The sequence below is a fragment of the Daktulosphaira vitifoliae genome, unplaced genomic scaffold (genome assembly GCF_025091365.1).
Source record: "Daktulosphaira vitifoliae isolate Bord-2020 unplaced genomic scaffold, ASM2509136v1 Scaffold_4, whole genome shotgun sequence".
Classification (NCBI taxonomy): Eukaryota; Metazoa; Arthropoda; class Insecta; order Hemiptera; family Phylloxeridae; genus Daktulosphaira; species Daktulosphaira vitifoliae.
The window spans coordinates 38,604,182-38,629,199 of NW_026099575.1; the positions used below are offsets into that span (position 1 = coordinate 38,604,182).

General features: G+C 37.3%; 1 protein-coding gene across 8 annotated transcripts in view; it reads right to left on the reverse strand.

Annotated features, from left to right (window-relative positions):
* Positions 1-25,018, reverse strand: part of LOC126905627 (apoptosis-stimulating of p53 protein 1) — a 63,372-nt gene that overhangs the window by 33,333 nt on the left and 5,021 nt on the right. For 3 of the 8 annotated variants that reach the window (XM_050685516.1, XM_050685517.1, XM_050685511.1), the window contains exon 2: positions 16,224-16,293. In XM_050685516.1, coding sequence (XP_050541473.1) covers positions 16,224-16,256 — 33 coding nt within the window. In that variant the 5' untranslated portion in view covers positions 16,257-16,293. Of the gene's footprint in view, positions 1-200; positions 240-4,848; positions 5,404-9,945; positions 10,503-16,223; positions 16,294-16,516; positions 16,621-25,018 lie in introns of those variants that run through there. The other 5 variants (XM_050685519.1, XM_050685512.1, XM_050685510.1 and 2 more) reach the window with 5 other exon arrangements.

Sequence of the window (25,018 nt, forward strand, 5' to 3'; positions counted from 1 at the left end):
GACTCGAACGAAAATGAGGTGCCAACGCGAGTGCTGACCGCCAGTCACATATGTGCACGTGCCTTTTACAATTAAATGCCAATAACAATATGTCAAATATATAAATTGTTGCGGTTTTGCTCGTTTTTTTTTTTTTTATAGTAGTTGTTTATATAAAAATGATTTTCATGGATCGAATTCACTTAAAACTAACAACTTACGGATTTCCGATATTGCTCGATTATATATAAACTTCACAATGATAATACATACCTGAAAAACAATCGAAATAAAACATATTAGTATATGGACACATATCTATTTAAATATTTCAAGATATTGTGCGATAACATACTATTAAGTTTCAATACCCAAAAAAGTTTTTAGTAATAAATGATAATAGTTGTACGACCGAATAAAATTTATTCAGTATGGCAAAACGTTTAACGTCTCCCATTAATACTCTGCAATTAATTAATAAATGCGACATTTCTGTACTTTTTCTTCCCTGCATGACACGTTATACATGATATTTTGTTTCACTGGAATTTTCTCATTGTTTTTCCGTCTCTACGACATTTTATATACCCCGTTCAGTTCCTACGCGCATTATTTGACTTAGGAATTCGCCAAACATCCTACACCTACGGCTCGTCTCATCTATATTTGTCCGTCATAGATGCTACACGGGTTTTAATTAAATTTTATTACCCATTGGGAGTGTAATTTATAACATATCTACGCAGAAGAACAAACCGAGATTAAAATATTTGGGCCGGCCAAAAAGAATACCAAATGAGAATGGCGGCCGCGTATAAAACAACAGTTCGAATTGTATAAAGTGTTTTATTTTGAAATTTATATATTCGACTAATCACAGTAAACTCAGTGAAAATGCGGTATTGGGAGAATGCTCAAGATCGAAAGTGATTGTTCTGACTGTGAAAACATAAAAGACAAGTATATTATGTCATGTGTGAGTAATCAATTGTTAGCCCCAAGGTGGAATTCTGTCATGCCAACTAATAACGTCCTACAATTGTGAATGTTTTCGGCTCTGGGTGCACAAGACATGTTCCCATCAATGAACTGTAAGTATGTAGTAATGTGTATTCATCATCAGTCGGTTTCTCTTCTACAAGTAGGACGTGTAACAATATTTAATAACAGTAAAAACGCCGTGTTCTTATTTTTAAGTAAACCATAAAATATCAAACGGCGACGCAGAGAACACATCGTTTATGAGCGAGTTTATCCGATTTAAACTTTGGCAGCTAATAAAGATAAATGAAGGGTCGTACATAAATCATCAAATACCAAAGGTACTGCCATGTCATTAATTTTCGTTCGAGTATTTGGTAATTAAAATAATCAACCAAACGTAACATGGATATACGTTTTTAACGACTTTAAAATTCATAAACAACAAAAAGTAATTAAAAGATAATGTTGCCGTTAGATAAATACCTATTACACGATACTAAAAAACACCACAATTGCCCTGTATCATACGGCCACAACAATTGTAGATTCACTTTACAGCAATTAAAAACATTGTACAAATAAAATAAAAATACGGACGATTATGATGTAATTGACAAAACAATTAAAAACACGAGATGCCTGCGTATAGCGAGAGTGGGGTAAGTTCGCAACACGAGTGAAGATGAAACGGTCTATGCAAAAACTAACAAATGAATTTTATTGCATTTAGCTGAGCCGCCGACTTAAATTGTCATTAATCCCATCGGCTGTACGGTAAATTCCATTTCCAACTCGGAGGAAGTTTCTGCCCAACATCCGGCACCACAAAGCAGCGTGAGAGGTGTTCTATGCGAAGACATTCTCAAACGACGCCTAAAATGAATTATAACAATATTACACGGGAAAACATTTAAAACGACAGACGTTGTCAGCGCAAAACAAAGTTATTTTTAAAAGTGCATAAGAGCGAATTCCATTGAAAATGCACTGAACGCGGGAAAATTGTCACGGGCAAACTCTTTCAAACAATACTTAAAAGTACAGCCCAACTCCGGGAGACTATTTGGACTCAATATGCGACAGAAACATAATAAAATCAAAATCTCTAGAACCGGCTAATTGTCTTGTATTTTTTACTCTATTCGTGTAAGTCATTTGTATCGTTTAGAAACAGTTCAGTCTATAGAAGTCATCTGGAAACGGAATCGGTTGAACGTTAATAACGTCACCGACAACATGTAAATATCGGTGGAACACTGACACAATAACAACATCAAAGATTCGTCCGGTGTGCATGAGAAGAGATGAATAAAAAAACAGACATGAAATGTTTATGTGTTAGGGCGTGCGCCCGATGAATTCCAAACAAACAAACCTACTCGGGTTGCTACGGAATTGTATCCGGCATTTTTTTTAATGTCCATTGTATATTGTAATGGAATATCTGTTGTACGGTGCATGTGTCACACTAGACGCGTAGGAGATGAGGGCAACGCACGTTTGGCTTCAGCAGAAATCAACGATGACGGCGGCGCACCCACAAGCTCATATGCTACACGACATTGTCATGTCGCAATCCTAGAAAGGGTTATGCAACGCTACACAGAAGGCGACAGGCATTTATGAAACCGGAAAAAAACTCAATCCTAGTCGTCGGCAACATTGCCGATGCGCATCAACACTTATGAGTTTGTGTGTTGACACTAATAGTGGCCGCCTGCCTTTGGGGTATACTTTACATGAAAAAAATGCCGACCGTCGCGTACGTGACGTCTGCCGCGCGTTACGAGTGACAAAAAAATGCTTCGAGCAATCGCGTTGGTTGGCAGCGCGAGTATAAACTTTTATTTCAGGTTAGATACGGTCGGCATAAAGTCGTAGCGTCTCCATTAAAGTCGTTCGTGAGTTATGGCGGCACATAAAAACATCTTGTAATATATTGGTAACTGCAATTTCAAATCACTACACGACGATAAAAAAACAAGAGAATATATTTTTCGAAACCTGGCCGCCGGATTTTTCGTTTTAAGTTCATTGCGAAATCCGTTTCCAGTACATCTAATGGCGGTTTCGTGTTCTTTTTAACCGGCTCCCCACTTGAAACCTAATAACAAATTAAACTATGACCCCGTTCAATTGCCTACGCTCTTATTATTATTGTTATTACAGATGCGAGTAAGCTTATCGAACGTCTAGCCCCCGACCGTCTTCTCTGCGCAAACGGCCTATTCGTTTCACGGTCTCGTGTTTTTTATCCAGACACACGGCAATAGCATTATCAATTAATCCGCTTAGCCGCGTATGACCTCCGCTTCCCGTGGGCCTATCGTTGCCGTAAGGGGCGGTATGAAAATTCATAAAAAAAAACACACTTTGCGTGCTCGAAAATTCGTCGTACGCACTCAAAACTGAGCAGTACACGCGATAAAAATTGTCAACCGTGACGGGCCGACTGCAATTTCGTCATAATTCCGTTTCATCACGAGTCGAGATGATACTCGACGGTAAGTGTCCGAAAAAAAAAAAAAAGTTTACTTTTTTCCATTATTCGTCGATTTTCCTCGGCCGCATTTAAACTTTCTGGTGAATTACTTGCCGAAAAGGCGAGCTCGCTATAGAGTATTTAATAAAAATGGAATAATAATCATTAATTACTGGCAACTCGGTTTTATTTGCATAAGACTCTCAATCGGCGCTCTTAAGCTGCTAAAGAAGTTCAGAAGTTCAAATCAGACCGATTGAATTTATGTCTCACATAATAACCTAACGACAATGTCATTATCTATTTAACGGGCGCCGAGTAGTGTTTAAACTGACTTATGAACGACACCACAATGGGAACGGTTTTTCTTCCGAAGGCGTTGCAAGTCAACAGCTGCCAGCGAAGATAAACGTCGAGTACCGGAAAACTGATGTGAGTTTAAGAGTGCGGTGATTTAACGGAATGAGTAAAGTTGCACTTTTTGATATGCAGGTCAGTTTACACGGAGTTGGTAAAACGAGACAGATTTTTATGAGCGCGTTGAAAATAACTATTGCCAATAACGACGACAAACAGCAGTAGCGAAATATTATCGGTTGGGTTTTACGATGAAAAAAATACAAGATTAACTGACGAGACATGTGTACAAAACGTTGGCAACGCGCTCTCATCATACGCGCGCGGTAATTAAAAAATAAATAAACGCAACGACCGAACGACCGTAAAACACGAACTATGAAAACGACGTTTTTGTGCAAACAAAAATAACCCGTCCGGTAACGCACAATACGAAAAATAAAAATTACACGGTCGATGAATAAAATAACACCAAAACGACCTCGACGGGCTGAGCTCGATTCGGCCCCACGTTCATTAAACAACGTGACGCGCGTTGCGACCTTTGACAAAAAGAATATCCGCAGTTCGGATACCGTCAAATGTCCGCTTATTAATAATTAATTTGCGAGCGCAATGAATAAAATAATTAATTAATTACGCCGGCGTTATTACTAGTGCGACAAACGGAAACGACACACGTTAGCGGCGATTATCATAAAAGGTCGTTTATTTTTATTGCTAATCGTTTTTTGTTTGTGCGACTAGCGCCGGCCGGTCCATCGGATGATAATGTGCTTGCCCGGCATGGTAGTTTTCCGAGCGCTGTTATTCAAAATTAATAAACTCGAAAAGAAAACCGAGTGGAAGTTGCACACAACAACAAAAAAGTAATTGCCACCGTCGTCGTCGTAAATAATTAGGCAAAGCAAAACCAATTGCCGCCTGGCCGATGTTTCGCCACCATAAAAATTCATTATGTCCGTGTCATAAACTTTCTCGACAATAAATTAATCTTCTACCCAGTTTTTCCAGTCCCTTTTTTTACCGTTTGTCGAGTAACTCACGTGTTTGTAACCGGACCATTTCAGCGTGCGCTTCATCCGACCGACTTCTGCTGCCAGCGATTCAGCCATTGCCGCACACGACATTTTGATGGCGCCAACGATGAAAACCTATCGATAATTCGACCGCCGTGCCGTTCAATTAAAAAACCCAATCGAACGGGCAGAGACTTTTGTCCGCACTTATTACAAACGGTCCAGTCGTATTTACATTAAAAAAACTAATAACACGGTTGCTGGAAAATATCGCTACGAGTCCATTAGAAAAATTTAATTGTTATTGATACTTAGTCCGTGCCATTGGATTTCGAGTGGGCGTCTGTCTGTGCCTAAAGCCTCGAACAACAGAGTAACTGTTGGGATTTATTCAAAGATCTATAATCGATAATAAAAAACGCAATGGTAGACGAGTGCCGCTAAAAACATTGAACATCGACACAACAAATATGCCGAACGTTATCTGGTCCCGAGAGAATTAAAAAAATGTATAACGCTCGTCGGCTGTAGTTGGTAATCTCATGTATCCGGCAGACACAGACCATGGGACATAATAGTTTTGAAATAAAATACTCTCTTTTGTTTTACAATTTAAACTAATATAATGGAAAATATATATATATATATATTGAACAATGGACAACTTCCTAGCCGGCCATGACGACGATATACAACAGGCAGCGTTCACCAAACCGGGGCAGGGATTTAAAAAGCCGTTCAAAAGGGATTACAGAACACCGGTAATGATAAATTGTAAACTCGGACCGTAGTAAGTCTTGTGTTTTACGCGGAAATAAATTAAAGGCGTTTCAAAGAGACGAGTTGACAATGCGCTATCTCGCAAACGGAGCGGATAAAAAACTTGGTGGGCACCGACGGGTCGCTTACGACGGAAAGATACACTGTGCAAGTGATGCTGCCTCGAAGAAGAGCTAATCATAAGTATGGAGGGCACGAAGGCGGCGCGTCTAATTTTGTCCACTTGTAAATGTCAACAACACCACCTCCGCTCACAACGACGACACTAAAAATAAGCGCCACTCCGTTTCATTAATATGCTTTCCGTGCACTGTCCCAACGTCATCCGCGTTGACGATCGCTCCCTATTGAAATTAATTAATCTAATTAATTAGCACATTTAAAAAATGACCGCCTCAAGGAGCCCCGTCGTTTCACGTAGACGGCGGCGGCAATCGCTCTCGTCGGAATATTAATATCTCAATACATTTCGACGTTCCACTCGGATTACGAGCGAACGATTTTTTTTTTATATATTTTCCATCGGCTAAGCTCCGGGTCGGATTAAACGGCTCGGCGCTGTGCAGTCGCAGAGGAGATAATTTACGAGCTGAAAATCGTAACAAGTAATTAAAAACGAACGATTCGGCCGTCGGCTCGGAGACGAGCTCAGATTTGGCTTTGACACGATTTTCTCCGCCGTTAGGAGAAATCGCTAATTAATTCGACCGAACGTGATGGAAATCCGCGCTCGGTATATCTAATGTTAATTGGCGTTAAAAAGTAGAGGCGACTGCCGGAAGTAACTCGTGAGGCTGCACAGACGACGTTGCCGGGAAGAAAACATGTTACTCACAACATGTTGTAATTAATTACGGAAAACGGAATGACGATTACTGCGAGATGGCCCACCAAGACACACGTGAAAAATTAGACAAACCAACACTCGTGTGCACGTCGGTCGTGACCAATACCGTCGAGTGCTTATGTTTTATTCAAACTATGCGATTGATTAAGAATTAATATTCCCAGAGCAGCACAAACTGTGCACGACTGCAGTTATGGGTGTGATCGTTGCTCCTCTACTTTTCCCTAGTAACCGTTTTTTTTTTCACCGAATACAAATTGAACTTAACTAGGCGACATGGCCGTTTAATATTGTTCTAAATGTTTTCTGAAATCGTTCGTTTCGACTTTATTCAAGTCGCTTACGTTTTATAGCACATGAACGACAGTTGTTTATTATTCTAAAACATCAAAAAAAAAAAAATAAAAACGCATTCCAATGACTTTTCGTTCACTAAAAGGCTAATTTTCAAGTTTTTAAGTTTCAATTTCAAGACTCGTCCTCCGAACGATTTCGTTTCGTTGTGGATCGGCTCATTTGGTCAATTCGCCGGGTGTGAAAACTGTTTCCGGTCTGATTAATGACCGACCGATATTTCGGACTGCATTGTAACCGGAAGTGCCCCGTGACAGACGACCGTGTTGTTTATTGTTTAAACGGAACAACGGTGCACGAAAAGGAAGGAAGTGGAAAAACCAATTAAAAAAATTGTTGGGCAGCCAAAAAAATTGCAACTCAAATGGCGACAATCCTTTCTGCCCAACCGATCGTTTTATTTTATTATAAAACAATGTTTGGTTATTTTGTCAATACATTTTTTCGGGTCGAGACTTCAAAGTTCACAATTCGATTAATGTCGACTGTTGTAAAAAAAAAAAAAAAAAAACCGATTTATTCAACTGAAAACAAATGGATGAGAAGACAAAAAAAAAAAAAAATGTAAAAACATTTGAACTCAAATAAAATTATATCATACGAGTGCTCTTGAAGAATTTCTAAGAAATCGACTGGACTCCACGTTGGTTTAATGAACGGCGATGATTTCGAAAACGCCAACTAATTTGGCCTTTGATGAGCCTCGTGACGTGCGCAAACACATATGTTTTGCAGTACAAAATTAACGTTGGCAATTAAGTATGTACACACAATTTCCGAGAACATGCGTTGGAAACCATTAGGTGTCGTCCTGCCTGTTAGCGCTTTATAATCGCAGTGGTCGTCAAAACGAAAACGCTTACAAAGAGAACAATAGCAAAAACTAATCGTATGCGAAGATGAATACGAGTCGCGCTTTCTTTTCTAGATCCTAAGGCCGCGTGTACTTGTGGCAATATTGTACGTATAAATATCAAATAGCATTGATTTATTCATTTTCAAATAATACAGTCACTTCCGGTGAAATCGGTTATCAAAAGGGAAAAAAGTACAAGCAATATTTTCTAATCGCCTTCGTTATGGGGAGGTGAAAAGAAAGAGGTTTAACAAGAGATAACTACGAAATACAATTGTGACAATATTTATTCCGACAGAAAACACGACAATAGAATAGGACACACGCTCTTTTAGTGCTAATTGTTGAGCGGTAAAAATTCGGTTGGCTTGTAGTTCTGAAAAAACAAACGCATCTATTTACAGTGCTAATGTGTATTATACGTTACATTCTAATTGGTATAGTTCAGGTAACATTTCTCGGTCGACCAACATAAGAAACTGGCTACCTGTTTTTCCATTATCTACACCACAGAAAACCAGTACACGGTGACATTTCATGAACGAATTATGAATGATACTTTTAAATGATACATTACAATGACGCAATGCAAGCACAACACTGACGTTAAACGGTCATGGCCGGTGACTGCGTATAATGATATATTTGAATTTCCAAAGCCCACCGGGTCGTGTGAACAACTGTAAAATGAAAACAATAAATCTGTTTCCGGCGGCGTCGCAGCAACGCGCCGAGTGTTCGGATCGGTTGGCTATTTCATAATGGAGAAAACGGTTCCGGTGGGTCGGGTGGTGGCGCCAAAATCGGTGAAAAAAAAAAAAAATCGAATCCCGAGAGTAGAGTAGTAGGGGAAATAAAAAGGTCGGTCGCGCGATTCAGTGGAAAAATAACCGCTACGGAAAGGCGGCTCATATGGTCGCCGGCTAAGAGACCACGTGTTGAAACAGGTTTAGGGCCCAAGTACATTGTGTGGGATATTATTTAAACGGACCGCGGCACGGGGTGGGCAAGACCCGCCGGTATCAGGTGGAGGTGCTGGAGAGTAACGTGAAATTCCAATCCTAGTGCGTGTTGTGCGCACAGGTAAACACACCGCCTTATTTAATAATAATAATAATAATAATAATAATAGTAGTAGTTAGTGTACGAGATGTTGTTAGCCGAGCGAAAAAAAAAACAATCGTCACTCAGTTTGTACTCGGATCGCCTTGAATAACGTTAATTATTCATTGCAAATAGAACAAATGTAATCACAACCGGTGCCCGAAATACCTAACCGCTGAGATAACTCGAATGCGTTTGATATTATCAAAATAATGATTTTTTTTCCGACGCCCAAAACGAATGCGGTTCATGTGTCACCGCCGCTCCGCCTAAAGCATAAGGCTGACAAGTAAATTTTTACTTGAAATTTCCATTATAGATTTTTTCGATCGGATTAAAATTTCACTGTGTCGCACATAATAACCTGTTGTTATTTTTTTCGAGAATAAATTTGAATAAAATTGAATTATTAACAGATATTAAAAGATAATTGGCTGCGTGTATTTTACGTGGAATTTATTTTTGCACCATTTTTATATGCGCGTCAACCCTCTCCCGGTAGCCCACGTTAAGTGCTCCGGTCATAAAAAAAATAAAACGTCCACCCGAATTCCAATTACAAGCCCCGTAAAACACATTCGAATTCCAAAAACGTGGCCGCGACCAATCGCCCGTACAAAACACTTAATGTGTTTTATATTTCTCCGAATATTTAATAAGAATGCACTCCATGCGTTCTGACCCTCCCCTTCTTCTTTTCGCACCAAAACTAACGCGTTACGCGAAATCTTATGACCGTAACTGTGTGTGCCAATAATGACTGCGTTCGATCAATTATTTATTACTTGAGTAGCGCTCCGGGAAAATCAGCGATTCTCATCGAACGACAACTATTATCATCAGAGGCCACACCCGGAAGTATTCGGTGTGTTGATATAAAAACGCATATCAATGAGATTCGTTGTAATGTTTTTTTACCGCGTCTTATGTTCCTACGAGGATTACCCCGTTGAAAGAACTTCTTTATGGTCGACGGAAAAAGAAAAAAAAACGCTTTTTCACTCGTTTATGTCGTCCATGTTTATTAGAAATCCGTTTTCGAATGTTATATTACTTACGACGTCAAATCCTACCCGGGCCGTGTACAATTTTTTAGGGTTTACTGATACGAACGCGTCAATGCTAATCACGTATTGAGTTTGGACTTATTTAGCCTCTAGAAATATTAAAAAAAAATACTGACTTTTGGCGCGATCCGTCCGAAGGTGCGGCAAACGTGATGTTGCTGATTAGACGCGACGCTCTGCGCCACTGTCGGCGACGTCTGTGGCCGTTGATGCGACAGGTTCAGCGGCGGTGACGGAGACGACGGTTGTGTCCGCACGGTCGTGCTTACCTCCGGCAGCTGTTGTCGCGACGAACGTCTGCCGTCACCACCGCCGCCTGATCGACGTTGGCTGAACCTGATCAACGGACAGCGGAATATGCCCATCGCCGGACTTTTGAACCGAACAGCGGTATCGACGGCGGCGGTTCGCGGTACGCACTGACCGCTAACCGTCGACGGACGACCGTCGGCGGCGACGGCATTCAAACACACACACGCGAAAATCACTTTTCAAAAACACGTTCGACGCGTCGTAAACCACACAGCGGTGTCATCAAGTCACGTACTCGATAATATTTAAAAATATGATTTTGCTGAGACCACCGAGCAAAACGAACGCGCGCAAAAACACATACGAATGAACACACACACACACGCGCACGTCGGATAACCGGTACGCGACGCACGACTATGGATTGTACTGTCCGCCGTGTACGTTGCTGCCGCCGCCGCCGCCACCACCACCGCTTCGAAAATTCCCGCCGACGATGACGACGACCACGACCGCGACGGCGGACGGAGAACAGACTGAGTTACTCCCCACCACCGCCGCGTATTACGACGGGTAGGGCGTACAGGTGTGTGGAATTCCAATAATCCGGCAAGAATGTGCGCGCGCGGACGAGGGTCATCTGTAGAGCAAGGTTGGAGGACGCGAATGGCTAGTCGACGGCCGCACCGCGTCCAACGCGACGGTGTACTGTTTGTATACATAACAGATTACCCCACAACCGGTTCTACCCTTTTCGCGCGTCCTACCGGTCCGCTCAGAGGACATCGCCATGGCCACCGTGTACTTTGGTTACCTACATTTCCTCGGCAATGCGGCGACCCGTACTGGAGATCATAACGGCCGGCAATTCGTTGCACCGGTAAAAGCGTAGAAAAATACTATGCGTCAGAAGTATCGCACCGACCGAAATCTGTGCGGGCGAAACCATTGTGACGCATGAGAACCTATCGGCGGCTTTTCGTAACAGTACCGCGACCTGTCTGATGTGCTCGTTAACCATTTGATTAGCGAGTAAAGATCCGTTAGGCCGTTTCAATGGACTGTGTGTGTTTCTATGTAATTATTGGCCGAAAAGTGTGTTTAATGGTCACTTACGCTGTCTGGTAAAATTAACCGAACAGCACTGGACACTCCAGCGAGTGATAAAATAACGTCCGTATCAATAATAACCGTGTTAAGACAACTAAAAGATAATAGTTATTTTTTAACCGCCTGTTGTTATTGCGGTGCCTGTGGAACGGAGTAGCGATTTCACGAAAACAAAAAAACGTGTTCGACACGGCCTTGACCTCATAGAACTCTTTTAATTTTATTTCAAGACTATACTTTTTCAATAAAAAAAACATTTTCCACGGCAATACCGAGCGCCTCGACACAACGTACGATTTTCTGTAAAATTTCACCGAGTACCGACATGATTTTGTAAAAAAAAAATATCGAACAACACGTGGCGATAATTTGCGTAGTCGGCAATTTATTAGAATTGTACAGTAACTTGTTGTCTTGCGCCGATTACAGTAAAATATTGCAAATTTACAACGCCGTCGCGTTGCTCGAGCGGCACTGGACACACGAGACGTTATTTGGAGAGTTAAAAACGACTCGATCACTGTGATTTGGATGCACCGATTCCTAAAAAAACATCTAAACGCTATTAGTGTGCACGGAATCCGATAATTGAACGCGCCCGACGGAAAACACAGAAGGCACTGTGCAAATACTACACGGAATCACAACGGACAAGGCGCCTCGTCCGCTGTTTATGATAATGAGTTGGGTGTAAAGATGTTTTTTTACTGACGAGAAACCGCCGTAGCGCCGGGTAAAAAATCAACGAAAATCATTTAATCGACACACATTTGGGCGGAGTCGGACCTCGACGTACACGACGTTATTATTGCTGAGAGCCGCAACACGACCGAACCAGCAAACGGTAGGAAATTAAGCAAAAACGACAAATACCATAGACTGCGGTGCGTCTCTCCTCTTCGACAACCGTATGAACTGTTACGGTTACCGGAGGAGAGGTCGTCACACACCTGACGACCGTGTAATTCATTCAAACGCGTCTATTATAATTATTATCATTGCCTGTTGGCATTATAAATCAAACGCCACCGGCTTGTCGCAAGTTCAACGACTGTTTTATTGTTATTTTTCCATACACAACAGATCGTGTGGACTTTCGACTTGGCAAAACCGCAGCGATTAATTATTTCTTTCGAAACAGCCCAGTTACCGAGAGAACGACTCTATGGATTTCTTCGTTTGACGGATTCTCCATAGGGGCCCCCAACACCGAAACCAACCGCCATAAAAAGTTTCCAATATGAAATATTACATTCACTCCTAATATTCCTGTCAAACTCGGAGGCGGCAGTCTAGAAATAAAAATCTACCATAATAAAAATATATTATTCTCGGAAATCCACCAGAAAAACACATTAAAAAACGGGCAAAACCACCGACGGCTATGCATAGTGAATTTCGTGACTACCGGCGAGTCATTCATATACCAATAAAATACTGGTTCCTGGCGACGACTATTTATTTATTTTTTCCACGTCCAACACTCACCGGCAAACTATTTCATCGAGTTGTTTATACTTAAAAAAAACTATACGAAATCGGTAAATTCGTTAATAATTTCGTCACAACAATCCCATTCTTGATTTCGCTTCTTTGGTCGGATAACATGCAAATGGTGTGTGTATATACAGAGTGTTCAGTAAATAAGGAAACGAATTTCTATTGTACTCATTGTTTGTAACAATTTAACTGTTTCCTAACTTACTCAACACCCTATATATATATATATTATCATTATCCAAGGCCACGGACGTTTTTAACTCGTTTTCGTAATGCGGTCCACTCGCATCGCCGTGTGTATTGTGTTTTAGGCTGTTGGGTGACCACCCCTCGTTAAAAAACACAATCGCCCAGCGAATAAACAAAAAAAATCATCGGTCAACCCGTTAAATTGGCACACGACTTATTGTGTTTATTATAATTTTTTCAAATATATTATGTATGTTTTTGCGATAAATCACAATTAACGGCGTTCGTATCGACAAATGATTTATGACTGTCGTGGCCCGACTTGTCAGGTCGAACAGCGCCGCGTGGGAGGACAAGTCTTCCGATACAGAGCAAAGCGCGTACATCACGTTTCCATTTACCTAATAATTGCTTTTTGAAACACATTATTCGAAAAGCGCAACAATAAGGACATATGAAATATTACACGAGAGACGCGAACGGGCACAAAAACGCGGGGGGTCAATGTACTTTTCGGTTAAAAACTCAATTAGCCCAAACAAAGCGAAACTACTCCGTACACGTTCTTCTGTCCAATTTGTCCAACACAATACAATTTATATTGTTATACGGCGACGCTGGTTAAACACACAACAGTAATAAATATAAGTTTGGGAACACTTGAAAACACCGAGTCGGCCGCCGACTAAACGCCCTCCTCGCGTACGCTTTTTCCATTGTTCAAGGGCAATTACAACGAAAAAAAAAAACACATGTTACTACTGCCATCACGAATGGTCTTGGAAATGTTCTTGATTTCGCGGAAACGTTTCGCAATTATCTAAAAACATACACCCAGTACAGATCATCGTTTGTTTATATTTGGGAGGGGGGAAATTATGGGCAGATTATTTTGCAAAACGTCACGTTTCCGATAGATAATTACTAAACAATGAAACTTACCGGCACAGCCAACACGCTGTCATAGTGTGCCGAGCACAAAAGAGCGATTTCGACTAGTTGGCGGATGACACGCGATTCATTGTTTCGATTAAAAAACGTTATTATCGACAGACTCGTCTTGGCGCGAACGGCGGCACCCGAAGTTATTTTCAAGGCGATACTACGAGATAAAAGGTATAAACTAACAGTAAACAATAGTCGTTGTGTGTTGAACGAGAGTTGGACCATTAAGAAATTCACACGGATACTGAGCGATTAAGGAAAAAGTCGTATCTACTCATCTTTCTCCACTACAATATGCGCCAACAGTGTTCAGGTAACATAAACTACGCACGTTTTGAACGGTTGCCCGAAAACTCGTTGTACACATCATATTCCGTGTAGGTTTCCGGGAGACGGTGTTTTTTATAACTGGTGTACACAGCAGACGAGATTCGGGAAACGTGCACTACGAGTTAGTAATACAAACGATTCCAATGAGATTGACCCACGACGTGGGTAATTGCCGGTTTTCTCCGAGAACACTGTTTTTCAAATTATAATATTATGTTTACTCGAGTGTTGGTATTTGCGGTGGTTTTTCCTTGGAGCGACGAAACAAGGATGCGCGCACGAGTAAATTAATCGTAATAGGGGAGGGGGAAGGGGAGTAATTAACGCTTGGTCCGCGATGATATTGTCTATTTTCCGGTGTGGTGATGGTGGCGGTGGGGGTGGTATTGTTGAAGACAACACACACGCGGCGTTCGTTGATTCGGTTCACGAATTTCCCCTCTCGGTAATAACACCGACGGAATTAAACGTATCCAAACAATACACACCGACCAGAGTTTCATTCGGACTGCACGATCGTGTACTTCGGAAGAAGTCGAACTATACCTGTACAATACACCGGATAATCACTGGTATGTGAAACAGAACCGCGGTCGAGTTCAGCCCAAATTAATGCGATGATGAATTTATTGCCAATACAAAACGACCGCTTGATTATGATTGTTTGAACGGCGAAACACAACGCAGGTGCATTTTTTTCCTTGTAGAACGTTGACAAAGAGGGGCAAAAAGTGAACGTGCGTGTCGCATGGAGAGCAAGTGGCAAGTCAACGGAAAGAGAGTTGTGTCCGAGACGCAACACGTCAGTTGGTTTCGAAAAAAATGAACCGTATTCACGTGAATAATAAAACGGTGCACCAAAATTAGGTCGGATGAGTAAAAAATTAGAAAAATAGGCGCCGCCATCGGTAGAATTTCACACGGTATGTCTCGTGTTTCTGCGTTATCGTGTTTTTTTTTGACCTCCAATAAAACAATACGCACAACGTTGACCAATTAAATAAAATTCGAGATAACCTTTAAATTAAAAAAATCGTATTTGCNCATCGGTAGAATTTCACACGGTATGTCTCGTGTTTCTGCGTTATCGTGTTTTTTTTTTACCTCCAATAAAACAATACGCACAACGTTGACCAATTAAATAAAATTCGAGATAACCTTTAAATTAAAAAAATCGTATTTGCATGTAGAACCGAATGTCTACGGTGCTCACTGATGAAATTCGCTTTTTAATTGCCATTGTGATTGCTGAAGCAATTTCAATAGCTGCCAACTAATAGGAATGCCGCTGTGAATAACATAATTTACTACATAAATATTATTTATAACCGCACGTTGTTTTACTGGGTAAAATCAATACATCATTCCACTGAAATATAGTAATTACAGGTAAACCAAAGTCAATGAATAGATGCAAGTTCCATTTAAAACTTGACATTTTATTGCTTTTATATATTTAATTACATGGGTCGATAAAAATATACTTATACAAATTAAAGTTTTATTTTATAGGTAAATCAAAGATGCTAAGTAGTTGACAACATTTTCCCAACGCTTGAAAAATGTCAATAGGCCATTTTACTTATCATTCCACTCTTTTACTATGATTTATTTTTTTTTAACTACTCCTGTGTTCGAAGTAAATTTCAAAAACATTTTATTCGTAAAGTTTCAGGACTAGGGATTTTTTTCTCTTATATCGTTGGACCTCTACGATTATAGATTATGCGCGTACCTTAATAGGTGTGAAAGGCGTATAAGATAAAAAACAAAACATTGACCAATTTAAAAACGACAGGACCATCACACACTCATGTTTGAAATAATATGTGTATCAAAGGTATTGGCGGGAAAATAATGTTAATAAACCAGTTTTTTGTGAGAGTATTTTTTTTTTTTTTTTTTATAGTATTTTAACTGAAAAACCAGTTTAGTGCGATTCAACATTGTTAATGGCGATTACCGGAGTTGAACAAAATCTAACTGCCGCCTCGCAGGAAATGCCGAAAAAGTGATAAAATGTATTTGGGCGTCAGAGAATAGAAAATGAATATCGTAAAACACTTACCGGGTCGCCGAATAAGCCTGTGGATTCCTTCATTCCATTCAGGCCCGAGAGTGTTGTCACTTCATGACTCCTGAAACAGATAAAAAATGATTATTTCACACGATATAAATGTTTTCAAAAAGTACAGAGCGGGTCTTGTTATTTTTACGCGTCATAAACCAAATTGATTGACCGCCCCTTATCGTGAGCGCCGTGCAATGTACATGCGTTATTATACGGCAAAGTCGTTAAATGACATTAATATTAAACGTACTGAACCGGAGCCAAGTTGGCCAAAGGCCCGTATATTTTACCATGGAATAATAACAACAATGAAATTATTAACGAGTCCTGTAGTTGATTCTGAGGGAGGCGGTACCGGACGCAAAATAAATTGTGTAGAAATCGTCAGGCGGAACTAGAGGTGGCAAAAGGAAAACCTACTGCGGACACCCAATTAGCGTTGTGTCGAATGCCGTCAAACTGTTGACACCCACAAAGTACTTAACAACAATAATAATAATTAGTTAACACTCTCGGACGTTAATTACACGTTGCTCGATCTGCAACGCCGTTTAGAGTCTGAGCAATACTACCGCCGCGGACAGTGTACAACAAACATAGACAACCTTATTATCGTTAGATTGTTTTTTTATGCGCAATCTAATTTCAGCAGTATTATCGAAACAATTAAACTATGTCATTACCCGGAAATGTGTTTCATATTTTTTAAACTCTCGACGACACGTACTCGGTGGTAATGAACAAACGAGAATAGGAAGACACGTATGATCACTAGCTCGTTATTATATGGTAACAGGTAAAGCGGATATCTCATATTGTTAAAAAAAATGTCTGCATGAATAATTGGGCTGGGAATCGGTCGAAAAACAAATGATAATTTCATTATAATGTTAGTCATTGGTTACACACAAGTCTTGATAAAATTGGTATCGATAAAAACAAAGCGATAAAAAACGACCTACTAATAGTTTTCACTTTTTTCTCTTAGGTTGTCATTTCGCTGTTACCCTTCGTTGCTTTCTAATCACTCAACGCCGAAAAACTATCCGGCTAAACGGTCCGAGGAATCTTTAACAGCTATTTGATTACTTAGCCATTACGATAACATTATAATTAATTACACAGTACTCGCCGACAAACTAAATAATTGAAGACACTCGGCAGAGAACAAATAAAAGTAAAAAAAAAAATCCGGCAGGCATTAAAGAGAAAGCGAGAAGTCAAGTACCTGTTAATATAGTTGTTAAGAGTAATAAAAACAAAAAGTTTCTGAAGCACAATGCTCACTGTACGTGGCAAGCGCGTAGGCTTAGGTTACGACAATTAATCGTCGACCTCGTGACTAAAACCAATAAAAATAACAATGTTGGTCAACAATCGTCATCATACTGTTGTTGGGTGTTACTTTAACCACTCCGTTATAATTCAATAAAATGTAATGAGCGTTTCGTTAGTTTTGAAAGTGCTCGTTAATTTGCGTATTAGCGTCATGAAAACGAAAACTTTGACATTTCAGATAGAAACTACTTTTGGTTGAGAATTAAAGAATTTTAGTACAAAAATAGCATTAACGTTTATACAATTAACATGACGAGTTTACAAGATCACCACTGTCGAATAGTTTCTTTAGCAGCTTATGGGTACAAAAAAATAAATAATTTTTTAATACGAGCGCAACCACAAGACCAGAGGGCATACATCAAAAAACATTTCTTTGGCGTTCTCACAGAAAAGAAATTCTATCGAACAATCAAGTCAATACAAATGATTTCATCGCCAGAAAATCCTTGACAAATCACGTCTTAATTAAAAAAATGCTGAACTATATATAAGAAGCAATTGAACATGCTGTAAAATTGATTTTCTCGTAACAAAAACAATTATCATATTATGTTATTTTGAATATTAAGACAGACGTTTAAAATGATAATGATGAAATTTAAATAACTGCATCTTAGCGAATTACGTTCTCGTGTTTTTTAGCTTAATTGATCAATTCAAAAACTAGTAGCTGCGTTTTTTTTACATTCAGAAATTACATTTGCGATGAATTATTAACGTTTAAAATCACCTACCCACACAGTAATATCATTCAATAATACACCATGATTTCATTTATTATGAATACAAATAATTTATCATTTACCTTTTAATATGTCTAAAAATATAAATAATATATAGTCGTCGACAATAACTTTTGGACTAGTATTTCGGTTCAAGTTATTGACATTTTATGTGATCGGCAAGACGCGAGGTGTTGTTATCATTATTATTTTATTATTGTTATCATTATTCGTCGTTTCCTGGCCGTACTCTTAGTCCCACTTCGGTTTAATGTGTCAAAAACTTCTGAAATGCTGGTCCAAAAGCTGTTATCGATCAGAAATTTTCTTAATTATATCATTATCTATTAAATACGCTAGTTAATAATGTATGTCGTCGTTTAAAAAAATAAAGTTGACACCTTTATAAAGTATAAAGGATAAACATAAAAAATACTTTATGATTGATAAATTAAAAATAACATATACCTAAAGAGACAAAAAAAATATCTCAATATTATTTTCATTTTTTGATTAATTAAAAAGAATTACCTGTATGTGTCATTCTACATTCTATAAAATATAAGAGAAAATATATGAATGATAAAATATGACTAAAAGGCAATTCTTTCATAAATAAAATGTTGTCTTAAAGTATAATATACATAACAATATACTATATTGGAAAACACTCAAACAGACACATATTTCTAAAGTTTCGGCATCACGATTACCTATATAATATGTACACACACAACTATATCAAGAAATCAATACGATTACAAGATAAAAAAAAAAAATATGTACTCTGCACTCAGTCATTTCTATATTGGAATAACGAAAATTCTTCAACAAATAAAATATACATTTACCAATGTTATGCTGGAATACTGTCATGTGTCAAGTTTAATAGATTAATTTACATACAGTTTGATTAAATTCTTAAACCGATAAAAGATAATTGAAATAGAATTATACATTTTACACTGTTTTGTTGTTGAATACTCTTTGTTTTATTATTCAAGTGCTTTTGAAAAGCACTCGAACAGTACTTAGGCCTAACGGCTGAGATATTAAAGTAGTGTTAACCATTTAAAAAGACACAACAAACAATGAATACGAATTTAAATAATAAAATTAATTTTACAACTCGGCGTTAATCACTGACGATTATAATAATAATAATAATAATAAACATACAATACAATAAAAAACACTAATCGAAACATATTACTATTATTCAGTAAAATAGTTTTAATGAGTAAACTTACTCCCTAAAAACAAATTAACAATTAGCATCGTTAACAGTTTTTTTTTATTATTTCTAGTGCAACAAGTGAAATCAAACAGTTGTTTTTGGAATTTCTTTATGCGTATCACGACTGCTAATTGTTTGGATGCAGTAAAATGGAATTGGACGACGTGTTCTGTAATGCCCCGCAGGTTTAATTAATCGCCATTGATAATTTATAATAAAAACATGGCAATGCAGTCAAAATATTATTCATTGCCACCATAAAATAGTAGTAAATAAAGAACTATATTCATGTTAATCAACCAAACCGACACAAGTTTAAATAGCGGATACACTGTCTGATGCAGATGAGTTAAGCAAGTTCTATTTGTTGATTATTAATTTATTGAAAAAATGGTCCTAATTTTAACATTAGTTTAACTTTTAATAATTACAGAAAAAGTAATAGAATAATTATATAATTTGATATTGGCGAACTGTTTTTTTTTTAATTATCAAATAAGATAAAACATTAACCAACTTCAATACTCTAGAGATTGAGAAATAAACAAAATATAACTAACGAAGGGATTTTCATATTAATTTTATATTACCTTGAGAAACAAAAAAGCAAAGCACAATTATTTAAATAGGATCTCGTATTCCATTTATTTGTTGAACACCAATTAAGCATAATTTCACCTTAGATTATAGGTAGACTCATTAACTCTATTTCTTTTACTAACATCAAATATCTATACAGGTTGTCAAGGCCAAGTCAAGCTATTGTTCGAATGTTTTGCTCAAAGTATAATTATGAAACCAAAATCTAAAATGGATTTCATTACCAAAAAATAAAAATTAAATAACGACTACTAAAAAGTACTATTCTAAAAATGATGAAATTCAGATAGTTAAAAGTTTAACACCTTTTATTTATTTGTGTAGTAATTTATTTACTCTAATCTGTTAACGATACGTAACAATATCGAATGAATATATATTCTATTTTTTAATATTCTAGAATATTGAACACAGTTAATTATTCTAATTCAAAGCTACAAAATTAATCAGCTAACCAAACACCATCCAAGAACAAGGGAAACTAAAATAATTAGAAGATGAGTGAATCTCTGATCTGTTTTAAACAGATATTGTTTTATTACAATAACGTGACTTCTCGAGAATTCGCCATTTGAATTTATGTAAAACCTTAAAGTTAATAAGATGTTTCAAGCGAATATTATTTAGAGCAATATAATCTTAATTTATTGACAAATATGAAATTATTACATAATTAAATAGGAATCTATTAACTATTTATGGTTTAAATGTTTAAACACGAATTCACTTTGTTGAGTTGATAACTAATTAGTGTCATTACATTCAATCGTATCCGAGAGGTTAATTTTTCCCAGCGCTCGATATTCTGTAATTACAAAAGCCAAATCGTTTGTAAAAATAACTGACAGTACTGTGGCAGGTTTAGAAATTCTAAAGAAAATGTTCAGTTAAATATAAATACTAAGGACGCGACTACTGACTAGTAAAATTTCGTTGAAACAGATTCAACTTGTGAGTATTTAATTCGAATACGATTTAAAATCCATTTCACCTCTGTGTCCTTAGAGAACCTTAACAGAGACGTCATTCAACGGAATCGACATTAATACCGCGGACGGCTTAAAATTATCCATTACATTAATTCCACCACCGCTTTAATATTTTTATCAAACATCTATATTTTTTACTTGGTATAAGCGACGACTGCGTCAGCAATCGTTACCACTCGTATTTTTTTTAAATGCATTATACGAACACGTTTTATAACGCAACTAATAATCACGGAATCATGATTTTGCTATTATACGTTTAAACTTGGTGTATAATGACAATAATTATTATTAAACGGCAAAAAAAATCTAGATAGTAGAATTGTTGAGATAATTTTCACGAATCCAGACGGATTTTGATAATTGTCTCGCGCCAAAGTGCTACAACAACCTTGTTCTATTTAATTGCAACACATCTTTTATACTGACACTAACTGTAGTATGATATTTGTTTATTCACAATGAGGATTTCATTGTGGTTAACATTTCTCAGGAGAACTTTTTTTTTCAATGTACATCGAAATTGCGTTTGAAAATTTTCGTTAACAATTATTTCTAATCCATGTGAATAAACATTTTTCTTAGATAAATTCAGCGCAAAAGTAACATCCAGACAAAAGAAAAAAGGTTATTAAGAATAATACGATCTAAGAAAGGCAAATGGATGTGTATTGACATTTGAACTACATGGGCGTACTTCATAAAGGTTGAATTTAATTTTGTACGGATTACAAAAAGAAATTTGGGTATAGACAAACATTCTGTTTATTGACCTGTACATATGCAATGATAAATATATAAATGTCAATAATTGGATCCAAGTCAGATAGTATCCAGTAAGGAGATCTCAACAAGAAATATAACAGTTGCCGGAGTGATGACAAAAGACCGAAACGATAGAGAAAAAGATATCGCTAAAGACCACGTGGAACATGCAGCTTACTGTCTCACGTACAATTTCGTCATGACAAATTCAAAAATCTTCCAAAAAAAAAAAAAAATGGAAAAGACCAAAACAACGTTGAAAATAAACACGTGGCGTTACGAGTTAAGAATAATAAATGATTAGTTTAAATAATGCGCAAATACGAGTACAATCTATCCGGAGTACAAACTGCACAGAGCGCATGTTTTTTATAATCTGTCGGCAACGCGATTTTCATTTCAAAGTCATCACATTCTTGACGCCCCACGTGATCGGCGTAGAAAAAACATAACGGCATAGCTACCGTTGGAGTCCTGCAATAATTGATCGAGTATAGTCATGTTTTTTTTAATGCGCACACTATATGACAATAGAGCTTAACGGCAAAGGTCAGTGAGTAATCTGAAATAGCGTTTTCGATGCAAAGCGGAGTCTCCCGAGGGGTATTCTAAGGGATTACCGAGAAAAATAACAAAAGGAAAAGTGAAAGTGTTAAATCTTTAAGTTAAATGTTTCTTTTTTTTTTTTTTCACAAAGTGTTGGGCTTTGTTAGCTCAATAAGCATATTGTTTTTTCCAACTAATTCGGAAACTAGTTAAAATACCTTCCAAAAAAGTTTTAATTTCGTACTGAAATTTGAAGTAAAAGTTTTTTTACTTGTTTCGAATATAAATGGCGACAAGGTTTTATTAAGCATAGTGAAACACTTTACAGGAAATTTCAAATTAACATTAATCTGGGACTATATTCTAAAATTGTCATTGTTAATAAGAAATTTACATACTTTTTTCATTATATTCGACTCGTTCACGTGTTATAACTATAAACCAGACCGAAACAATACAGTGCGTATCTGGCGGTTTCAAAAAATGTGTATTAACCGATTTTTGAAAGGATTACTCGTGTGCTGCAATGATAATAAATAAAAAAATATGAATGAAGACCAAGCAGTAGGTTGTACGCAGCACTAATACATATGTACAGGAAACATAATGGGACATTGTTATAACATGTATATGTGTATGTATTTATCTGTGTGTTATTACCATATTATGATGTTTGTGGGTAGCTTATCGAATAATTAATGAGGCGTTTAATACAGTCCATATTGTACCAGAAACTCGAATTAAATTATAAAATCGGAGCTTTGTTGTATACACAACTCGATGGTGGGCACATTAAAATAAATCACTTAACAACAACCGAGGAGATACCGGTCGTTGTTGTTGTACTAGGAACGTCTAGTCAAATTACTAATTAACCAGTTCGGCCCCATGCAAGTACGCTATGTATCCAATACGGCTCGCAAACTCTACAAGTCAGCACCGAAGAATCTGAGGATACATGGCGATGATTTCAGTCGGGTAAAGTTTCGTGCGGAATGAGGCCGCAGACAATAATAGTAAATGTGACGGGGGCCCAGCAAATGCCAAGGTCGACCGGTAGAGAATGTCAATTACACACAGAGCGAACGGGCAAGGCGGCTTCTAACAGAGTAGGATTGGAAATTCACATTCAACAGTTCCACTCCTCTTACACATACAGAAAATAGTGGTCATTGAAATACAAACAATCTATAGATTACACGATCGCGAACACAGTGTGGCCTCCAATCGGATAATCGTACTGGATTCTTTACACAGTAAAAAATAGTTTACGCGTACAAGAGTTTCACGAAAATATAACAACGGTTTTTTAGTTTTTTACACGCATGGCACGCGTTTTCAGTCGCACCAACACGGGTTAGTACAACAACAATAGTCGCGACATTTTTCACACATGAGATTATTGGATGGGTATTCAATTTTTTATACTAATCATTGACATCTGACGCGATAGTGACACGCGTCGACCTAGGTCGTTTTTCTCCAACATTTGTTCCCTTAAAACTTAACACACTGCTACCGTTCCTAAGTCCACCCACGCGCGTTTGCGGCCATCATTATTCACGTTCGTATCTACATGTACACGTGTATGCCTTAAGTACTGTAACAGTATGTACACACATGATACATGTGACTGTGTACACGAAATGATTTATTATTTAGCCCTGCGAATTCCTATGTGTATGACCAGTCGTCACTCGTTTGTTATTACTATGACCATATTATTTTTACTCTCAAATATAACGATTCTCGATAAAACGAACTTCTCATTAAAATCTAACGACCAATGAAAGCAGCAATCGATTCTCTAATCAAAAACATTAAACGTAACGATTAATCGCAACTGGTATTTCTAAATTAATAGCCATATTTAAAAAAATCTACTACACTATTTCCCTGCCGAAGAAGAAAATTCGTTCATCAAACAAACATGATACAAAACAGTGACAAATCATTTTAAGTTGATTTGTTTAAGGTGATTTTAAGTTAACCCATTACAGATTTGTCCATTAAGTAATTACATCAATGTACTATTTCAAGTTTACGGTACACTTCAAAATGTCTACTAAAGTCTTTGAAGATAAAATATCGAAGAAAATGAAATGTAAAACATTAAAACAATTAGATAAGCTAGAACATGGTATGGGATCACTAAACATTTACACTGAATATTGTGAGATCATAAAAGAAACAAAATATGTCGAACTGAATTATATTAAGATAGTTGCTATTTAATTGAAGAGAGAACAAAAAAAGGAACCGTAAAAAATCAATGTAAAGAAACCAGTTATTCTATTTAATCAATAATCATGGTTACCAATCAAGCATGCAAAAAAAAAAAAAAATCATATACTACTAACACGTCTTGAAGGAAATAAAAACATAAACACTACAATACACTCATTTCATCAATTAAATAAGTTAAGAAACGTTTGATCGTAATATTTATTTTACAAAAATTTCATTTTTAAATACGATGTTTAATTTTATTTCATTATTTTTTAAAAATATGTATTTTTGTAGTTAGTTAAAATTAGAAATTAACGATTACTATTATTATTTTAAATAATGATACATAAATTTAGTTAATTA